The 17,209-nt window shown below is 42.3% G+C and overlaps 1 protein-coding gene across 4 annotated transcripts in view; it reads left to right on the top strand.

Annotated features, from left to right (window-relative positions):
- The window catches only part of LOC120895909, a 140,352-nt gene that overhangs the window by 72,780 nt on the left and 50,363 nt on the right, over nt 1–17,209 (top strand). For all 4 annotated transcript variants that reach the window (XM_040299650.1, XM_040299649.1, XM_040299648.1 and 1 more), the window contains 2 exons: nt 1,119–1,333; nt 5,459–5,594. In XM_040299650.1, the coding sequence (XP_040155584.1) occupies nt 1,119–1,333; nt 5,459–5,594 (351 nt within the window). The remainder of the gene's footprint in view (nt 1–1,118; nt 1,334–5,458; nt 5,595–17,209) is intronic.

Here is a 17,209-nt window from a genome sequence, read left to right as displayed (position 1 = left end):
CTAGTTTGTTGCAGTAACGCCTGATTTGCTTATTATGCGTCTTTCGGGTGTTTTTCGGGTGGCCTGAATTCTTCCGGTTGTTATGGTATGCGTTGTTATGGTATGATCTGATTTGCTGAGTGTGTTATAATGAATGTATTACAATGGTGTGATTTGGCTTTCCGAAGTGTGTTACAATGTGTCTATAGCTGATAGTGTATATTGTAATAAGTTATGTATAGCAGATATGCTACATTCTAATATTTTTTAAGAGATTTCATTCCTAGCTTCATGCAAAATGAATCAATTGATAGATTTTAAGTAAGCGTAGATATGTCATGTGTGTCGTTGTCTCGCATTATTAAAGGAGTAACTAAGGAGTATTGCAGTCATCCATTAGTTAATTTTCTTCGTCTCACATAGGATACAGTTTAAATAAATTTAACAGTCAAAATACTCATTAAGTAAATAGTTGATGCATTGGTTGAAGCAGAGATAATAAGATGATAGCTATTGCATAAAATATTTTCGATATTCGGAAAAAGAAATGAACAGTAATTTGTCCAACAATGGATTCGGTCAAAGCAAAAATACACCTTCTCCCATGCCGTGGGCATGGAGAGCGGTTCCTTGAAAATTAATTTGCATAAAATAATTGTTCAACCGTTCATTCGAACTACTGAAGTTTCGTAACGTAACGTAAGTAAACGTAAAGCCAATTTTCTCCCATTTTTTTGGTTTTAATTTTTGCACACTTTCTACCAGCGCAATACAAAAGGTATATTTTTCATTAGCTTTTGTACGCGCCAGGGATTTCTTCACGAAGAGATTAGTTTGGGAACTGTGTTGGAGGTCTTCTAAGCTGCTAATGAATTAGTTGGGAAAAGTGATATTGAGTCATACAGGCAGGAATGTTTCAATGATTAAAAACAACAGCAAAGAATGTAATCGTAATAGCTTAAGGTATGTGATGGCTTGTCTCTAAATAGTTTGGGTTTCGATGCGTATGACTGTTTACCACATTCTTGTAATGAAATTAACTATACAATTATCTTTCGACATCCACTTCACCTTTCACTGTGCATACAAACAGCTTGGTCACTGGTATTAATTGATTACTTTCTTTAATTCAATTTCAGATTATGGCTTTGGTGCTATTCGATCGGTGCAGCTGGTGGTGGACCCTCCCGCAGTACGCCGTGGACAACATGCAACGTTGCGTTGCCTCTACGATTTGGATGATTCGCCACTGTACTCCGTCAAGTTCTATCGCGGTTTGCGAGAGTTCTACCGTTACTCACCGGGACAGCAGCCGAGTAAAAAGATATTTCCTTTTCCCGGCATCAATGTTGACGTAAGTATAACGATTCAATTTCAGAGTGTAGCGAATGCTAAGGGTTGTAAATTATCCGCTTGCTTCGTTCCTTCAACCGTTTGCCGATGAGAGATTATAGTGCACAGTCTAGCTTGAGTAACTTAAAGGCATTTCCCTCAGCTGACATTAATCCGTCTTTTCTGATCCTGAGAATCGAAGAGTGGTGTAGCCACTCCGCTAGGAGATAGCATAGAATAGCAAACTACTCGGAAAAGCAAGTCTAACGAATATTATGCGTCCCAAGCGAGAGAGGGACCACCAGACTGAAAAAGACGCATCAGGACATCATTAATGGAGGAATAGGTTTTCATTTTATACACGTTTCTTTATTTCCATTCTAAAGACTGGTCAGCTTTGTGAAATCCTTTCAACAGGCAGACGTGACTTGCTGATACTCTGCGTTGGCCCATAAAAGCCAGATTCTCTTCTGCAAGCATTGACTTTGGGTTTTGCTGTTTGACAACGGACACAAAAAGGTCGCACAAAAACGCACTCGACAGCGGACAAAACGTCGTTAAGCGTCTTGGTAGATCGGACGAGGAAAAACTAGAAACCGAAACGTAACGAACTGATAAGACACGATTACATTTCGAGATGATTATTGTAGGAATCTTTGCCTGTTGGTTTGTCGTTGTCGTTTCTGAGTCATGTTTTATCGTTTCGTTCTTGTGCGTGGGTAAGTTTTTGTCGACGCTTCTTCACTGCAGAAAAACAGGAAGTTCGTTAGACATATTAAACAAATAAGTAATCTTCCTTTGCTTTAGCAGTCGTGTGCTAACACTAAATCGGTTTACATGTTGCTGTATGGGGGTCTGTTCACTAAACAACAACACAAAAGGAGGATGTGATTTGTGCTAAAAATCGTGTCGGTGTCCTGCACTGTGTAACTTGAGCGAGTACTTGATCGGATGGGATTTGACTTTGAAAAGGGCAAAATGTCTTACTTCGTAGCATTTTCCCCCCATTTTCAGGGTATTATTTTCCCAGTTTTTACAGTGCAAATGATCCAATTCCTTTGGGCTGGGCTGGTATTATGTAATTTCTTGCCCATTTCTTCCGTGCAAGCTGAAGATGTTTGAAGTCTGAAGCGTACCGCGTCAGACGACCAAAGCAGATGAATGGCGTCCTCTGTTTTTCCGCTCGTTATTAACTTATTAATTATAATTGGAAGGCTGAAAGATTATCTTTCGTCGCTTTCGCATCCCTTTTGGAAGGAGCTTAACGATAGCTTGTGTTGAGTTTTGCTGAATTGCGGTCCTGTCTGGCCAATACTGGGCACGTGGAGGTGTAGCATGGGTCAGAGAGGCGCGTTTTCCGTGATCGGTTGAACCGTTGAGTCATGGAGTTTGGCTTTTAGCTGGACTATCCTTGTTGCTGTGTTTTCATCAACAGCGATGGAAGAGAAACGGATTGTGTGCGTTTTTTTTATGTTTGCATTGCGTGTTACTGCTGAGCTGTGCCACTTTGACGAGATGAGCGTTAGATTTAAAAGGATCTGAAGTGTTCTATATTGAGTAGGCCGTGCGATAAGTGAGCCCGAAGGTTGCTCGAGTGATTAATTTGAATGGCTGTCTGTTCTGAGAAGAAATAGCTACGATAATCATCGGGAATAATAAAGAATAAATGATTGAGGATATCAAAACATTAAACTTAATCATCAGACATGTTTAAGAAACATGAATTTTATTTAAAATATTATATTATAAAAAAGGTTATGAATGAATTAGTCATTTTGATACACACACCATGTTCTACAAGGCCTAACGAGATCGATTTCCAACCTGAGCGTCTTCCCGTAGAGACAGGTTTACGCGGTCAGATTATTATGCAAATAAAGTTATTCAACAAGAAAATAAAAAGCGAGAAAGTTTATTCACTATTAGTTACAACTCTAAATCACACGACATGGTAAACATTTTGTAACTTTAAAAAAAATGTGATCAATGTCAGCTGCTGTTTCAATGTTGTCTTCCATGCCTGTTGTAAAAGTCCCTTGAAATAATTTTATTTATCGCGTTCTTGAGTTTATTAGTTTAGTTTATTGAGTTTATTATTATCGCGTTCTTAGTTCTGAGGTTGTTTATTTCGTTGTGAAAAGAAACATGCAAAATTAAACAAATCTAAGCCAGTTTCGCTTCTCATAAAATCTAAGATTATGCAGGTGGATGTTTCGTGTCCTCCTTACTTGATTGCCAAATACATCCATTTATGTTTTACATGTGGTTATAACCAAAGGATGTTTCCTGGTTTCCCTTATGCCGAACATGGTCCTATTGAAAGAAAAACCACACTGCTCGAGCCCATTGGTGGACAGAGAAATTTGGAAGAACGAAAAGAATATCTGCTCATGTGCGTGTGGTGTTGTGTGGTGAAATAAGATGAAAACGATATGAGAAGCTTACTGCTCCCGCTTAACCTCTGAGCCTGGACATTTTTGCTTTCTGGCTTGCCATCTTAGCCATTCAACATGCTAGGTGATCCATTTTGTTACACCGGCGACGAAGCGTTGGAAGCAAACCAGCCTCTTCTTATAATATATTTATGAGATTATCGTCCCATGCTACGTAGTCGTTAGCTCCCAGTCTGTCATCTTGCTCAGCACGAAGAGATTGTAGCACAGTTCCAGCTCCCACGCCCTCAGCGGCACTCAATTTAGACGCGAAAAATGGAATGCTTTTCGTCTTCCTATAAATATCGTATATCTTTCGGTTGATTTTGCCACCCCAAACTTGTGTCATGCGATGTTTAATGTACAGCATACATACATATGTATGATAATGTTTTGGGTTACCGTTTTGTGTGTGTGTGCGTTGCATTTAGTTCGCACGACAGAACATTAGCCAATTCGCCGACTAGTCATCCCTATTCCTTTTTCCACCCGGCAGCACAAAATGAAAAGTTCTGGATTTTGGCAAAATGTATGTTATTCCGTTAAATTCTTGAATGAAGAAACGTCCACATTTTTTACCACATCTCCAAGCCAACCGACGGGCCGATAACAACGAGGGAGCACCGGGAGGGATATCAGACATTCGAATGTTAAGAAAGCACCCCATACTGAATCGTTAATAGTTGAGAACATTCGATCGATAGCAAACATTCACCAACACGAAAAAAGCAGCTCCGCAGCTAAACTGGTGACGTTGGTGGTGAAAGTATACGACAAATAAAAACGTTTGCTAAAGGATCATGGGATCATCGGAATCGACCGGGATGTATTAAATGGAGCGTCCGACACTGTCACGGAAAATCGTCGGGGTAAATGCTCTAGCCGTTTGGTGACAGTTTTTCACCGTCGAATCTGAACCAATAAATAAAAAGCGGAAAGAAAAGTGTGCGTTCTTGTTGATCAGACGGGGCTTTTTTTTGCTCCCCCAAATCCCGCTGTTCCTAAATACATTTATTCGTTGTACGTGAGTGCTTTCATCAGTCGGAAGCTCGAAATTGTACGGGGGAGATGGGGTAAGTAGAAGAAGCATTTTCTGTGCTCTTTGTATGGGAGAAATGAATGAACTATTGCTTGGGTCATAAATATGGAGCAGAAATATATTTATCTGACTGCGAAAGCGGATCAGTGTCGTGCATGGGAAACGATCAAATTCTTATAAATGATGGTTTCGGTATTATCCGGGATTGAATATCCATTTCCGGTCGCAATAACTGGTTCCTACTGCTGTGATGAAACAGCCCTGGGTGTCAATGAAGCGAAGGCTGACATCGTTCTCACTGCGGTTAGAACTCGCTTTCAGCTGAACGGATCCTAAAAGGGGTTGACGTAGTGCGTGAGCTCATTAACAATCCGTAGGGGGGGATTAAATGCGAAAAGTACGATTCTATCGTTAAGCGAGAAGGATAGTGCGAGCAGTGAGGTGCTATAAAAAAGTTATTTCTTTTAGTAAAAGCTGGGATCCTGTGTATCGAACAGAGAGCAATAGCAATGAAAACCATGTGGCAATGATTGTATGACCAACGATTCCATTTCATAGCTGCTATTTAATGCATTAGATTGAGCGTAATTCAAACCAATAGTTTCATTTAGTCCGATACGCCTTTTAATTGTTGCGAACTAATTGGAAACCTCCTATTTCATCTCTTTACGTGCAGGCTTCGCTCTCCGACAACCGACAGGTGGTTATCAAAAATGTGGGCTTCGGGCTGTCGGGCAATTTTTCCTGTGAAGTTACAGCAGACGCACCATCGTTCTCTACCGCCACCGAACACATCAGCATGCAAGTAGTGGGTAAGTTATCTAACTATTACAAACCAGTTGTTACAGCTACTGTAGACACTTGGCTAGCGCACTCGCACCGAAGCGATTTCATTTTCCTTGTACAGCAAAATCTACCAATTCTTCCGAGAATACGAGACTGTCCCGTGTTGTGTCGTGCCGGTAGTATAGGCTTCGTGGTTATGTGTGCATACATTTTAAGGGCAATAGGGGTTAGTAGAGTATGGATTAGGTTGTAGGATTTTGGGGAAACTGAGAATGATTATATACCTTTGTTTTCTCTCTACTTCAGCATGTGGTTTGAATCATACACCTACACTCACGCAAACGTACACAAGCACACATGCAAGCCAAACAAACAAATACTCTCTTCGCAATGAAGGTTGGAAGTGGTTGGGTTGGACCTGTGAGCATCGGAGGACAATTTTCCGAATGGATTAAATTTAATCAAATTACCAACATTCTGAGGAACAAGGCTTTGCGCCTGGGGAGGATGACCTGCTCTTGCGTAACATTGGGCAGAGTTTATCGAAATCCGACTAATAGATAGCCTTTCCCGGTATGCACGTAATTTGGGTTTATTTTGAACCGTTCACTTGTCAGCAAACATGATAAAGCAACTGTTTGATGAATTGTGGATCGGCTTTTTGCTTGAAAAGCATGACATATATCAGAAAGGGCTAGGCACTAACATGGTTATGATGTTTCGTAACATTCTCACAAGCCATTCGGAAACCATTCTTACAGGCAAAAGAGTTGATTAGCTTTTAAACAGAAAAATGAAAACCCCATTTCTTGTAAAGTATTGTAATTGTAACTTGTGTACAAAATTATGCAAAGGAAATTATATCATAAGGTCTGGCTGGTTCAAACCCCGCCTAATCTCACACAAGAGCTTGGCAATGCGATAAAAAGCGATAACAATGCTGATCCGAAATGCGCCACGCAAATGAGTTTAACCCGGCCGGTGATAGAAGATACCAAAGGTTGATCAGATAATTGACGAATCGACTTACGGAAAGCCGCTGTCACTGCCCGAGGACATGACCGTAATGTCGGTCGTGCCGTATAAAATTGAGTTGTTTTGGACCTTTTGTCGTTGAAGACCGTTTATCTCAGTAGAAAGCCTCACCACAAGGACAAAAGGACCGTCGAGAAGGTTCAAAAATCGGTTTCCATGTTGGTTTGAATTTCTATTTCATGTACCCAATTTGCCGCCAGGGCTAAAATGGTGTACTCTGTTAAAAAGTAGGAAGATGTTTTGGGGAGCGAGTACAGCTTTTGGTTGACAAGGAATTTTAAAGCATATTTTACTAGTTTTAAAGAGTAGTCAAAAACTGTTCAAGCCGTTTTTGTAAACATATAAAAAAAAACCATGAAGCTAGCTAACTTCCTTTCCCGAACACTGTGAGTCAATCTAGATTTTCAGTAGTTGAATAAAGATGAAGTTGATACCAGTAGATTGATGGCCGAAGGCGCTGATACTCCACCGGGGACGTGCTAAGCGAGGGACAAACATCTTCCAAACATGACCTATCATGAACACAAACATAAACACTGCATTTTTGTCCCCATTCCGGGTACGTTTCTGCATCCTGGATATCAAGATGCTTGCAAAGGGCAGTATGAAGAGCCAACCCGAATAACATCGATTTTAGTGCCACTTGGCCATCTGCTCCACGCTACCCGGGGTTGTTGTTTTTTATTGTTCGTTTTCTTTTGCTACAAACGCTCTGGCGGTGCTCGTTTGTCTCTTCGCATATCCTGGCCATTTCGGTTTCGACTGCAGCTTCGCCGGAAATGTTTAAGTCCTCGGATCTCGTCCGCTCTCACCCATCCAACGGTGGCTGATAATAATAGCATCAAGCACGGGCCCCGGCGTGCAACCGGGTGCAGTGAGTGGTGAAATTTAATGGCGGAAATGCAATTGTCGTTTCCATGTGCTGATTCCCTTCCACCGGCCGTTGCTAGGATGCGCAAGAAGAAGCTGTGCGGGCAGAGGGAAAACATTGGAGGCCGATGTGGTCCCCTGTTGCAAAACAACAACATCACATTGAGTGCCAACCGTGGAATACGTACACATTCCTGGACTGTGCTTTTTGTAGCCCTCCCTCTGTTCTTGTAGAGATTGTTTCGCTCCCACTCGGATGCAGTGGTTTTTCCTTCCATGTTTTGTTTTCTTTTCTCCCTAGAGCTGCTGGCCATTCCTCTGTGTTCCTTGGTTTTGCTGTTGCTTGTTTGTTTGCAACACTCGTACCGCATCAAAATGCCACTGTCCGGTGCACTTGAAGCGCGAGAAGATGGCCATGCCGTGCTTCGATTCGTGCCATCGGACAGAGGAAAAGCTAGTGTGCAAAAAACACAAGTTTGAGTGGAAAACAACGACAAAAATAAATATTTTATAACGATCCTCTTGAATCCTTGGTGGGATTGAGTGAGGCGCTTGTGGTTGAACAGGTTCGTAGTATTGGTTGCAGTTATTTTTCTTTTCTCTTATTCAAGATTATGTCGTAGTTTTGTGGCATTATGATTTGTTCACTGAAACTCTATTTATAACATACTTGCAATTGCTCTCTTGTAGTAAGGTCATTCGGCATGTTGTTTCTAGTAAGACTCGCTCACTGCATTAATAGAGCACATCTTTGCGGTAACGTTTCTGCAGAAACAAGCATCCTACACAAGGCTCTATTACACATTTAAATGTGGTACAAACGATGTGAGGGTGTGATTTATAATCCTTATGAAGGTTTTTTTCTGTTTTCTCGACCCGCGCCAGGCATATGCAGGAGTAAGTGCAGTTGGCTGTCGCAGGAAAGCACCAAACTGACATAAATACACATCGAACACATAGCTCAGGGTGCGGTTCCGCTGTCATAAACTATAGCTGCCATTAAATCTTTCTCGCACTCTCTTGCAAGTGCGGCGCTCGAAGCGAATCGAACGCACTCACCTGTGGTAAAATATTTCGATAGCATAAATAATGTTGTTTGCGTACACTGTGGCCGTCGCGGACAGAGCGCTCATGCACGCTTGAATCAACTGGAGCTTAGAAATTTGGGCAATATATTACGATGCTTCCGGTTCGTATGGTCTTCTGCCGAAAACGAGGCTATTAAGAAGGATGCATTTATACGCGGTCACGTTTCGTAGTGCGCTGTCAGAAGTCAACAACGAGAAGACAAATAACATGTAAAATCCGAGGAATGCATAACAACTTGGCTGCTTTGCCTCCGATAGGACTCGTGTAAGTGTCAACGAAGGTTTTTCTGTAGGCGTAGGAGGCATAGTGTAAGAAGATCGTAAAGAAATGAGAAAATACTGAACATAATAGTGATGTGATATCCTTGTCATATGAGGAGGAATAACTTCTGTTTTGGAGAAATCTTGCATAATGAATTAAAATTTGGCATAGGACAACCATGGAGAATGGTTTGTGCCTCTTCGGATATGGTTTCCACTAATTCTGCTTGATTTATTTAACGTGGAGTAGATTTATTCAAGTTTGATACTATTGAATTTTAGTTTGATCAGTTTAGTGTTCATTAATAGATGGACTATAAAGCCCTGTTGAATCAAAATTAGTTCACAATATACAATAGATAACGAACAGAACCAGCGGCGGATTTAGGGTGTTGGGAGCCCTAAGCGTTAAAAGGAGTGGAGGCCCCTCGAGTGAGGGGGGGGGGGGTTGCATAGTGTTGCATAAGGTTTTGAATCAAACACACTTTAACTTAGGATCCCTCTACTGAACCCCCATAGTTTATGAGTCCTTTCATCCACGGGGCCCCTAACTAGCACAGAAGTTCTTGCTGAGACTACTGTACACATTGTTCTATGTGCTGGAATTTCCATACACGGGGCCCCTACAATAACGGGACCCCCGCGGCCGCTCAGTCCGCGCACCGTTAATTCCGCCACTGAACAGAACATTGATATACTATATCGTTAAGATTGGGTGCATTCCGAACACTTAAACGTAAAGTCAACTCTCCTATCGTCATTCCATGCTTTACGAGCATCGTTGAATTAGTTTTATAATTGATTAGATAGTTGATTGGACTGATTCGACAATATATAATTATTTAAAAAATCAAATGATGGTGTTAAGAATACGATGTTTATTAATAAAGATTTCCATTTGTGTGTAGAACTCCAACGTAATTTTAACATTTTTTTTCCAATAATTTTTTAAAACCATGTAAATAATTTGTAAATGATTTTGGGGTTTGGATCTCAAATACAGTTTGCAACTGCAAGTCTGCCTATCCTGATACTGGAGAGTTTCACTAAACGATTTAGTTTTTTTAAATATTGGGTTTGATAGTTGACAGACAAAACCAAACGCCAAACTCACCTTAGATTTTCAGCCTAGATTGTTTCAGCCTGAAAAATGCAAACAAATGCCGATGCTTTGCAGGGTAGATCAGATTAGCTCATTAAGGATCATTTATTTTTGCTTAAATAAATATATCTTGTTAAAAAAGGATAAATACTGTTCAATTTGATACTTGAAAATGAATCGAACCGAAAAAAAGAAAACAAAACGATTTTTAACAATCTTTGTTCCTCCGCAAATGGTGAAATCCCACGTATGACACAACACATATGATGAATATTGTTCCTATGATAGGTTAAAATTTTAGTTTTATGGCGTAAAATATAAAAATGGACACAGTAAATAGTAAAGCAAGTAAATGACTTAGATAGGACTCGATCGAGCAAGGTTGAAGTGCCAAATACGAAGGTTTTAGAGGTTTGTTGTAGAGATAAGAGATTTAAATCTAGAAATAGCTAAGCAAGGCAAGATGTGGTTCCGTGCATTAAAATGTTTTTATATATTTTTATTACTAGATATACTAGCTAAATAGAAAACAATTTGACATAAACTTCATTCAATTTTAATTTGATGTTAGAAGCATTCAATTAAATATGAAACTCGTACAAAAACTTTTTGTATTGATTATAGTGTTTTTTAATTGAAATTTCAATTACCAATAATATAAATGACACATCCTTTAAACCCATTCCTCTTCCTTTACTACCCGCCTGTGCCTGCCTAGCAGTATGCGATGCTGCTAACTATTCCCGCAGACGAAACCGTTTCATTTTTATTTACTTTCACTCGGGGCACCCTTCTGTAAACAGATGGGGAACATTATTGTGGTACGAAGCAGCCTGAAACAGGATGTGTGTGTGTGAGTGTATGTGTCTATGGGTGGGTGGGATGTGGTTGATGGTATGCGATTGAATCGTGTTGATTTCAATTCCATCGCTATTGAAAGATCAAATAGCCGAGCCACTCGAGCGCGAGTGGGGTAAGTCACCGCGGGCCAGGCAGGCAAGAGTGGGTGAGTGTTGATAGAAAATGAACATAAACCATCTGTCAGCGCTGACATGGGGTAGTGGTCCCGGTGCCGGTGACCGAAGTAAATAGCAGCAGTTCCGTGGCAGTGTCCCAAACCATGCCGAGCAATAGGAGAAACTGATAACCCATCCTTGTACGGTTGCTCACCGATCCAATGACTCTTCGTCAAAGGATCTGTACTGGCCGATTGGCAAAGGAACCTAGGAAAAAGGGGAAAGAGAGACATTGGACCAGCCGCACTACCGTGCAAGCTGGTGTTTACCTCTAGCCCCCCACCTCCTCGCTGTGGTGTTGAATCGTACAATAGTGACTCGAGTAATGGCGAGCAGCGGACATGGGCTGTAGTTTGGAGAGTGTGAGTCCTATTGTTCGAACCCATGTTCCAAGCAGTTTCCCAGTCGGGCGCGCGTTGGATACGCCGGAATAGCGTATTCCAGTTTGAAATAGTTCCGTCGTGGTCGTAGCACGAGGTGGAACAGGGCTGCTAACTGTTGCCCGTTCGCTTTGATGTCGATCGTTCGGTCGTTGTGCGTGCGTGGGCAAGACACGTGCGGAGAGGCACCAAAGGACGCTACAAACGACCGGCAAAACAATCAAAGGCTCAACAGTACTGCTGCGAGAGTTTGTTCCGCACGGTGCGAATCATTGTCGGGGCGTTTTGTTTCGGTTCGGTCGATCAGGACTCAATCGACAAGATTCGTAGCACGTGTGTGTTGCTGTATGTGTGGGAATGTTTGCCAGTACCAATGTTGGTTCGTCATCATTGGATGTCGTTTTGCAATCGAATCGAGCCCTACTGGTACAGAACAGCTTCTTGTGTAGCATCCACACCCTGGTAATGCTTCCTTGCCGTTTTTGTTTCGGTCGACGGACGGTTCAGATCGATTTATGCTGTTCCGAATTAACTAAGCAGAAGAAAAAAGACCACCTCACCACCCAACAAAAACACGCTTCACTGCGTTGCCTTTGACGCCGGGGTTTAAGGAAATAACAATAAGGACACCCATTGGTCGACCGGTCTGAGAAGCCGAAAACATTTTTGCTCCATGTGGGTATGAAGTCGGCAACGCAATGCCGTATGTGACACTTTCCGCCCAGCATGAGCTTTCCAGTCCTCTGCCGTGACTTGAAGCCTCAGGCATTGGTGCTTTGCAAAAAGGCGAACAATCATTGCAAACAACGCCATACACACTGGTACGGGTGTATTACAGTTTTTTGTAGGTTGTGTCTATTGTGTTTATCGTTTTATGGTCCGAGCTACCGCCCCCAAAAGTACGCAAGAAACTGTGCGGTGGTAATTGTTTTGTTATGTTGTCTTTTCCGAACAGTCAATTTCTTTCCCTATTGCCAGCAGGACGGTCGGTCAGTGGGTGCGAATCGATGACGATTCACCATTGCTTAACCGTAGCAGAAAATAAAATCGATCCATAGCACTCATACGTTGTTTGCTCGACGATGAAGCTACCCATTGTGGAAATGATCCTTGTATTGGGTCGAGGAAAGATGTAGTTTTCCCCAGCTGCGCCTCATTGGCTATAGAGAGGGTTGGGTGGTTACGGATACGTGTGTATGCGTATGTTTGTTAGTTTCTCTCTTTCCCCAAATCCTGGAATCCAGCGGAGAGTTGAACGTAAACACCGGAACAGTGTTGAGTGTTATAAAATCGAGCATTTGTTTGCTCTTATCGTCTGTCATGCACGAACAAATGTGTGGTCTCATACCTGGTGTGTCATTATTTCAGCTCTAAAGTATGCCACCCACACGCAAACGTATCAGTGCTTAGAAGGATATTTACATGTAATGTTTTCTCCCTCGCCATCAACCTCTCTGTTAGCAGTTGCTATCGGGTTTGTTTCACAGAATTTTAACGCTGCTTTGGACATTGCGCAACAAAATGCTTGCATAATCTTGCTCGTTATAGAATCCTGACAAATTGTTATTGATCCATGCATGTAATGGGTTGGGAAGAAGCATCTAAATTGCTTCCATATGCATGTTACTCTGGCATGGTAAGATTTTCTGATAATTAAACTCAGTTTTTATGTTTTGTTTTGCGTGACTAATAATGTACAAAAGCAAAAGTTTACCTCAAAAGTTACGTTGGATGAACATGTTTGGTTTGATTTTGCTTTGCTTAAGGTCAATAATTGTGAATAAAAATGAACCACTTCCACAGCAGAATAATCTCACAATTAGTTGCTACGATGAAACGAACCACATCATCTTAAAGAAACGGAGCTAGTCCTATAGGTCATCAACTAACCATCAAATTTTCGTCCACATCCGACCAAAACCTCCAAAGAATGCGCTACACTTACGGCGCTTGCAAGCCTTACTTATCCTTCTGCACAACCCAAAGACATTAAAGAGAAAATCCTCCCCACAATCACTGCACTAAAAACTCGTTCAAAGCATATGCTTTCTGAAGACGAACCCGGCCGGCTGCTGGCTTTTATGATCGTCCACATTGTGCGCCATTCATTTTCCATTTGCGCTCACCTCCGGCAGCATTCACCGGTGCCATGGTGTGAATGGTACTATTATGAAGCGGATTTTTCATCTTTTCCGTGCAAGCTTTTTCTTCTCACCTGCATCCTAACGAGGCACGAGCGACGAAATAACACGTTTCGTGTGTCCCACTGCAACGGATCGCCGGAAGTCGAATGGCGAAGTGCAAGGTAAAGGCGTCCAAGAAGAAAAAACAACACAAAAAAACACACACACACAGCCCGTTCATGTCGGAAGAGTGTGTCTGTGCTTTAAGTTTATGTTGTTTCTCACTTGTACCGGTGTCATTGAATGCGACGTGTTTCTTTTGGCTGTATCCTTTTTTTGCAAACATCACACTCTGCCACGTACTGCTCTGGTTGGCAGCGAAGAATATGTACGAACGGAGAGCTTTTGGTACACACTTTTCCTCAGGTTTTGCGCGCACCTTGCTGTGTTCGTGAGGAAATGTTCGCTTCATTTAAACTACTGATGGTGAGACGTTGGTGTGAGCTGTTAGTATGGCGCATCTCGGCGCCTTTCACAACGGTCGATACGCCGTTGGTCGGTAGAACGCCGTGACAGCTCGCACATGTGCCCTACTTATCGGTGAAAACATTTGTCCATAAAAGCTTGTTAGTTTAGCTGAAGGCAAGCTCACCCATTTTTTAGGAAGATTTTTTTGTGGAGCTGTTTGGATGCTCTATTCCTCTCGTGCATTCGGCGCTGGATGTGAAAAATCTATACCATACTTAAATTGATAAAGATGGAAAGATGAAAGCACAAGCCCAGCCAGTTAGTACTAGTTAGGGACGTTCTGAAAAGTTCCCCGGCACGGGGTGCGGAGTCCTTTTTCCCGATAATCTCTTGCCACTTCTGCTCCCTGCTGGCAATACGATCGAAAGTGAGTGTGTTAGGTCCTTGCCCTTACTGCCTGGTGGTCTGTTTTGGCATATTTTGCCCCCCCCTCCCCATTGCCTTCCAATTTCCATTGTGCTGAGTTTTTGGAAGGACAATTTTTAGGACATTGACGATCCAGTGACATTGTACGTTGCAAGATTGACGGGTAAAGGACAAAGAGTATGCAATATACACTAGCTCTCGTTATGTTCGGGTTTATGCCGTTCCCTCCTACTAACGAAGGCCTCCTGATTGCCCTGCATCATGCAATCGCCTGAAGCGTGTTGTCCTGCAGGTTTTGTGGAACAGATAAAATGCGGATCACGTCTCAAGTTCAATTTTGAAGCTTTTTAGCGTTGAACCTCGGTGCTACGGATCCGTTACGGTCGGCTTCTGTACTTTGGTTATGTTTCTCTTTTTTTTACTCCATACCACTCTCTCGATTTCTCTCCCGTCTTCCAGTTTGTGCAGTCACACTGGCTACCTTTCAGTGCAGGAGTTGTAATTTTGTTGCCTTAGCTTGCCTTGTTCTGAACGGATCTGGTTCTGGAAAAGGCTATGTTTTGAAAAAAACAACAACACAAAAATAACATAAAAACTTACGTGAAAGTACAAAACAAATCAACACAAAGGCAGGTAGTTGGTTACCCTTTTTCGTGACAAACGGTACTCTTTCTGCAGCTGACATCTTTGCGCAGGTTCGACGAGCAATGGGTTGAAAATTTATGAATTCACACGAAAGTTTTCATCAGTGTGCAACGTGTACGGATTGAAGTCACAATCACTTTAGCTTTGCACTGAACGATGAGCAGTTTGTGTATGTGCTCTGTTTCCTTTCATAATTGCCCTTTACTACAATGAGGATGCTAGGTGTGTTGTTTGTTGGTTGTTGTGACATATTTTCAGCATTGCATAGTTTTGTTACATACAATAATATCTCAAAAATTCAATCAGAAAATGAAGTGAATGAGTCTTTGAAGCGAATCAGGAGCTTGATAAAACATATTATGTTGAAAAAAAACTAAAACGTTCATTTCATTGAATTTAATATGATACATTATAAAGTCTGATTTTCAGAATACAGTTCAGATATTAGCAAGCTATCGGAATGCTTTAGCTAAACCAAAGGGATGTTTTGCACCGGGTTCTAAGAACTTCCACGTCAAAAAGCTTATCTACAAATGGGTTTGGGCATCGAAGCTTGCGGAAATTCTTCAACAATAATACCAATACAGTATGAACCAATTGAATTGAAGTTACGTTACTGCCGCTTCAGTTGAAGATAGACATAATGTACCACTGTGCACAAGGACGACAATGTCCGGAAGTTGCCAACACAGCCCCACCAGCTCGATACGGTGTTACAATGTGAGGACGGAGCCTCTGCATGGCGTTTGCGTGCAGATGGACACCCACATCCTGCCGCCGCTAATGCTATTCGATATATAATTAAAGTCATCACGAACATGTTGCTCATATCGATTTCAATCAGATTGAGTATGCTGCATACGACGATACTCACACGCATAGTACCCCATTATTTTGCTTTCTGTTGAACTTGCTGGTCGAAATTGTGGGACAACGGCTTTCAGCAAAATTGGGGAAGGACACCATCACAGACGTCAAATGTTGTTACCCGTAGTTGACCGACTTGCTTACCCTTCTGAACCTGTCTAAAGGTTGGTGCTGTGGCTACGGCATGGATCTGTATGGATCTTACGATTTGCTGGCTACACCGTAGCTTGAAGTTAATCACCATGTCAGGTTAGTTGCTGAGGGTGGGAACTGGAAGACACCGACCGGAGCCGGAAATTGGAGGTCAGGAGCGAGTTTGTGATGTGTTTATTAGCGATACACTGTGTGTGTTGAGGATGGGCTTCATTTGGAGTACTGGCTGGTGTTCTACGGCAGGTGTTCAAGAATGCTTATCTTGCTGGATTGCGTCCACACACTTCGGGCACTTTCTTGGCTTTCGCACGCGGCAACACTGAAATCACAGACAACCATCACCGGAAGACACTGATTCCGCCAGACGGCAAACTAATAACGCTTCCACTTTCGTAGTCATCATTATCGTAGTGCTCACCCACAACGTTGCTGGTCCACCGTTGGGGCTGCAACGTTAGTTAGGTTATTTCGATCCGTATAGCGAATGGTTTTGCTTTCTGCCTTGTGCAGGCTAATTCATGCGACCTCGGAGTTAGTGACCGTACGGCTAATGGAGCCATTTTCTTGAGCAGTTTACTTTCGTACAAGCACGGGATATGCTTAACTGCTTATTCTATAAGAACTATCAAGGCAGAATAGGTTTTGCTTGTTGACTTGTATGTGCGTCTGGTTTCGTTACTCCTTCACTTTGAATAATCTTTTAAAGCTATCAATTTTTCGCCTTTCTCGTTCATGATTTGCTCAATGAAACCCTTAGCTGCGCTGCAGGAGGATTAACAAGGGAAAATCTTTTCAGGCAGTTGAACCCATAAATTCTCAGACGATTTATAGCATTTCCAGACTAAGCAGTCTGCCCGTGAATTGCCCGTGAGTTCCTTTGGGCCCACTATGCGGCATACGCTTGCTCTAGGATAAGCTCAACAAGCGTAAACACTTGCGGAAGGGGCACGCAGGCGAATGATTGTATGCACACTAACAGCTCAACGTCGTCGTCGCCGCTGGGAATGCCCGCTCTGGTGGTTTGATAAAGCTTATGCTAATGTTTGACAGGTCGGATCGTCCGACAGGTTTGACGGGTGGCGGGACATGCAAAGGGCTACGGGGTAGAAGGAAGGAAAAACATTTTGCACGCTTGAATTAATCTCTTGAGGAAGGTGAAAATCTTTGCCCATCGTTACTCGGGCGGTTGGTGCTGGCTGCTTCATCT

Source organism: Anopheles arabiensis, chromosome 2, assembly GCF_016920715.1.
Source record: "Anopheles arabiensis isolate DONGOLA chromosome 2, AaraD3, whole genome shotgun sequence".
NCBI lineage: Eukaryota > Metazoa > Arthropoda > Insecta > Diptera > Culicidae > Anopheles > Anopheles arabiensis.
Note: the sequence above shows the minus strand (reverse complement) of the source record. Positions and strands in the feature narration are given on the sequence as shown.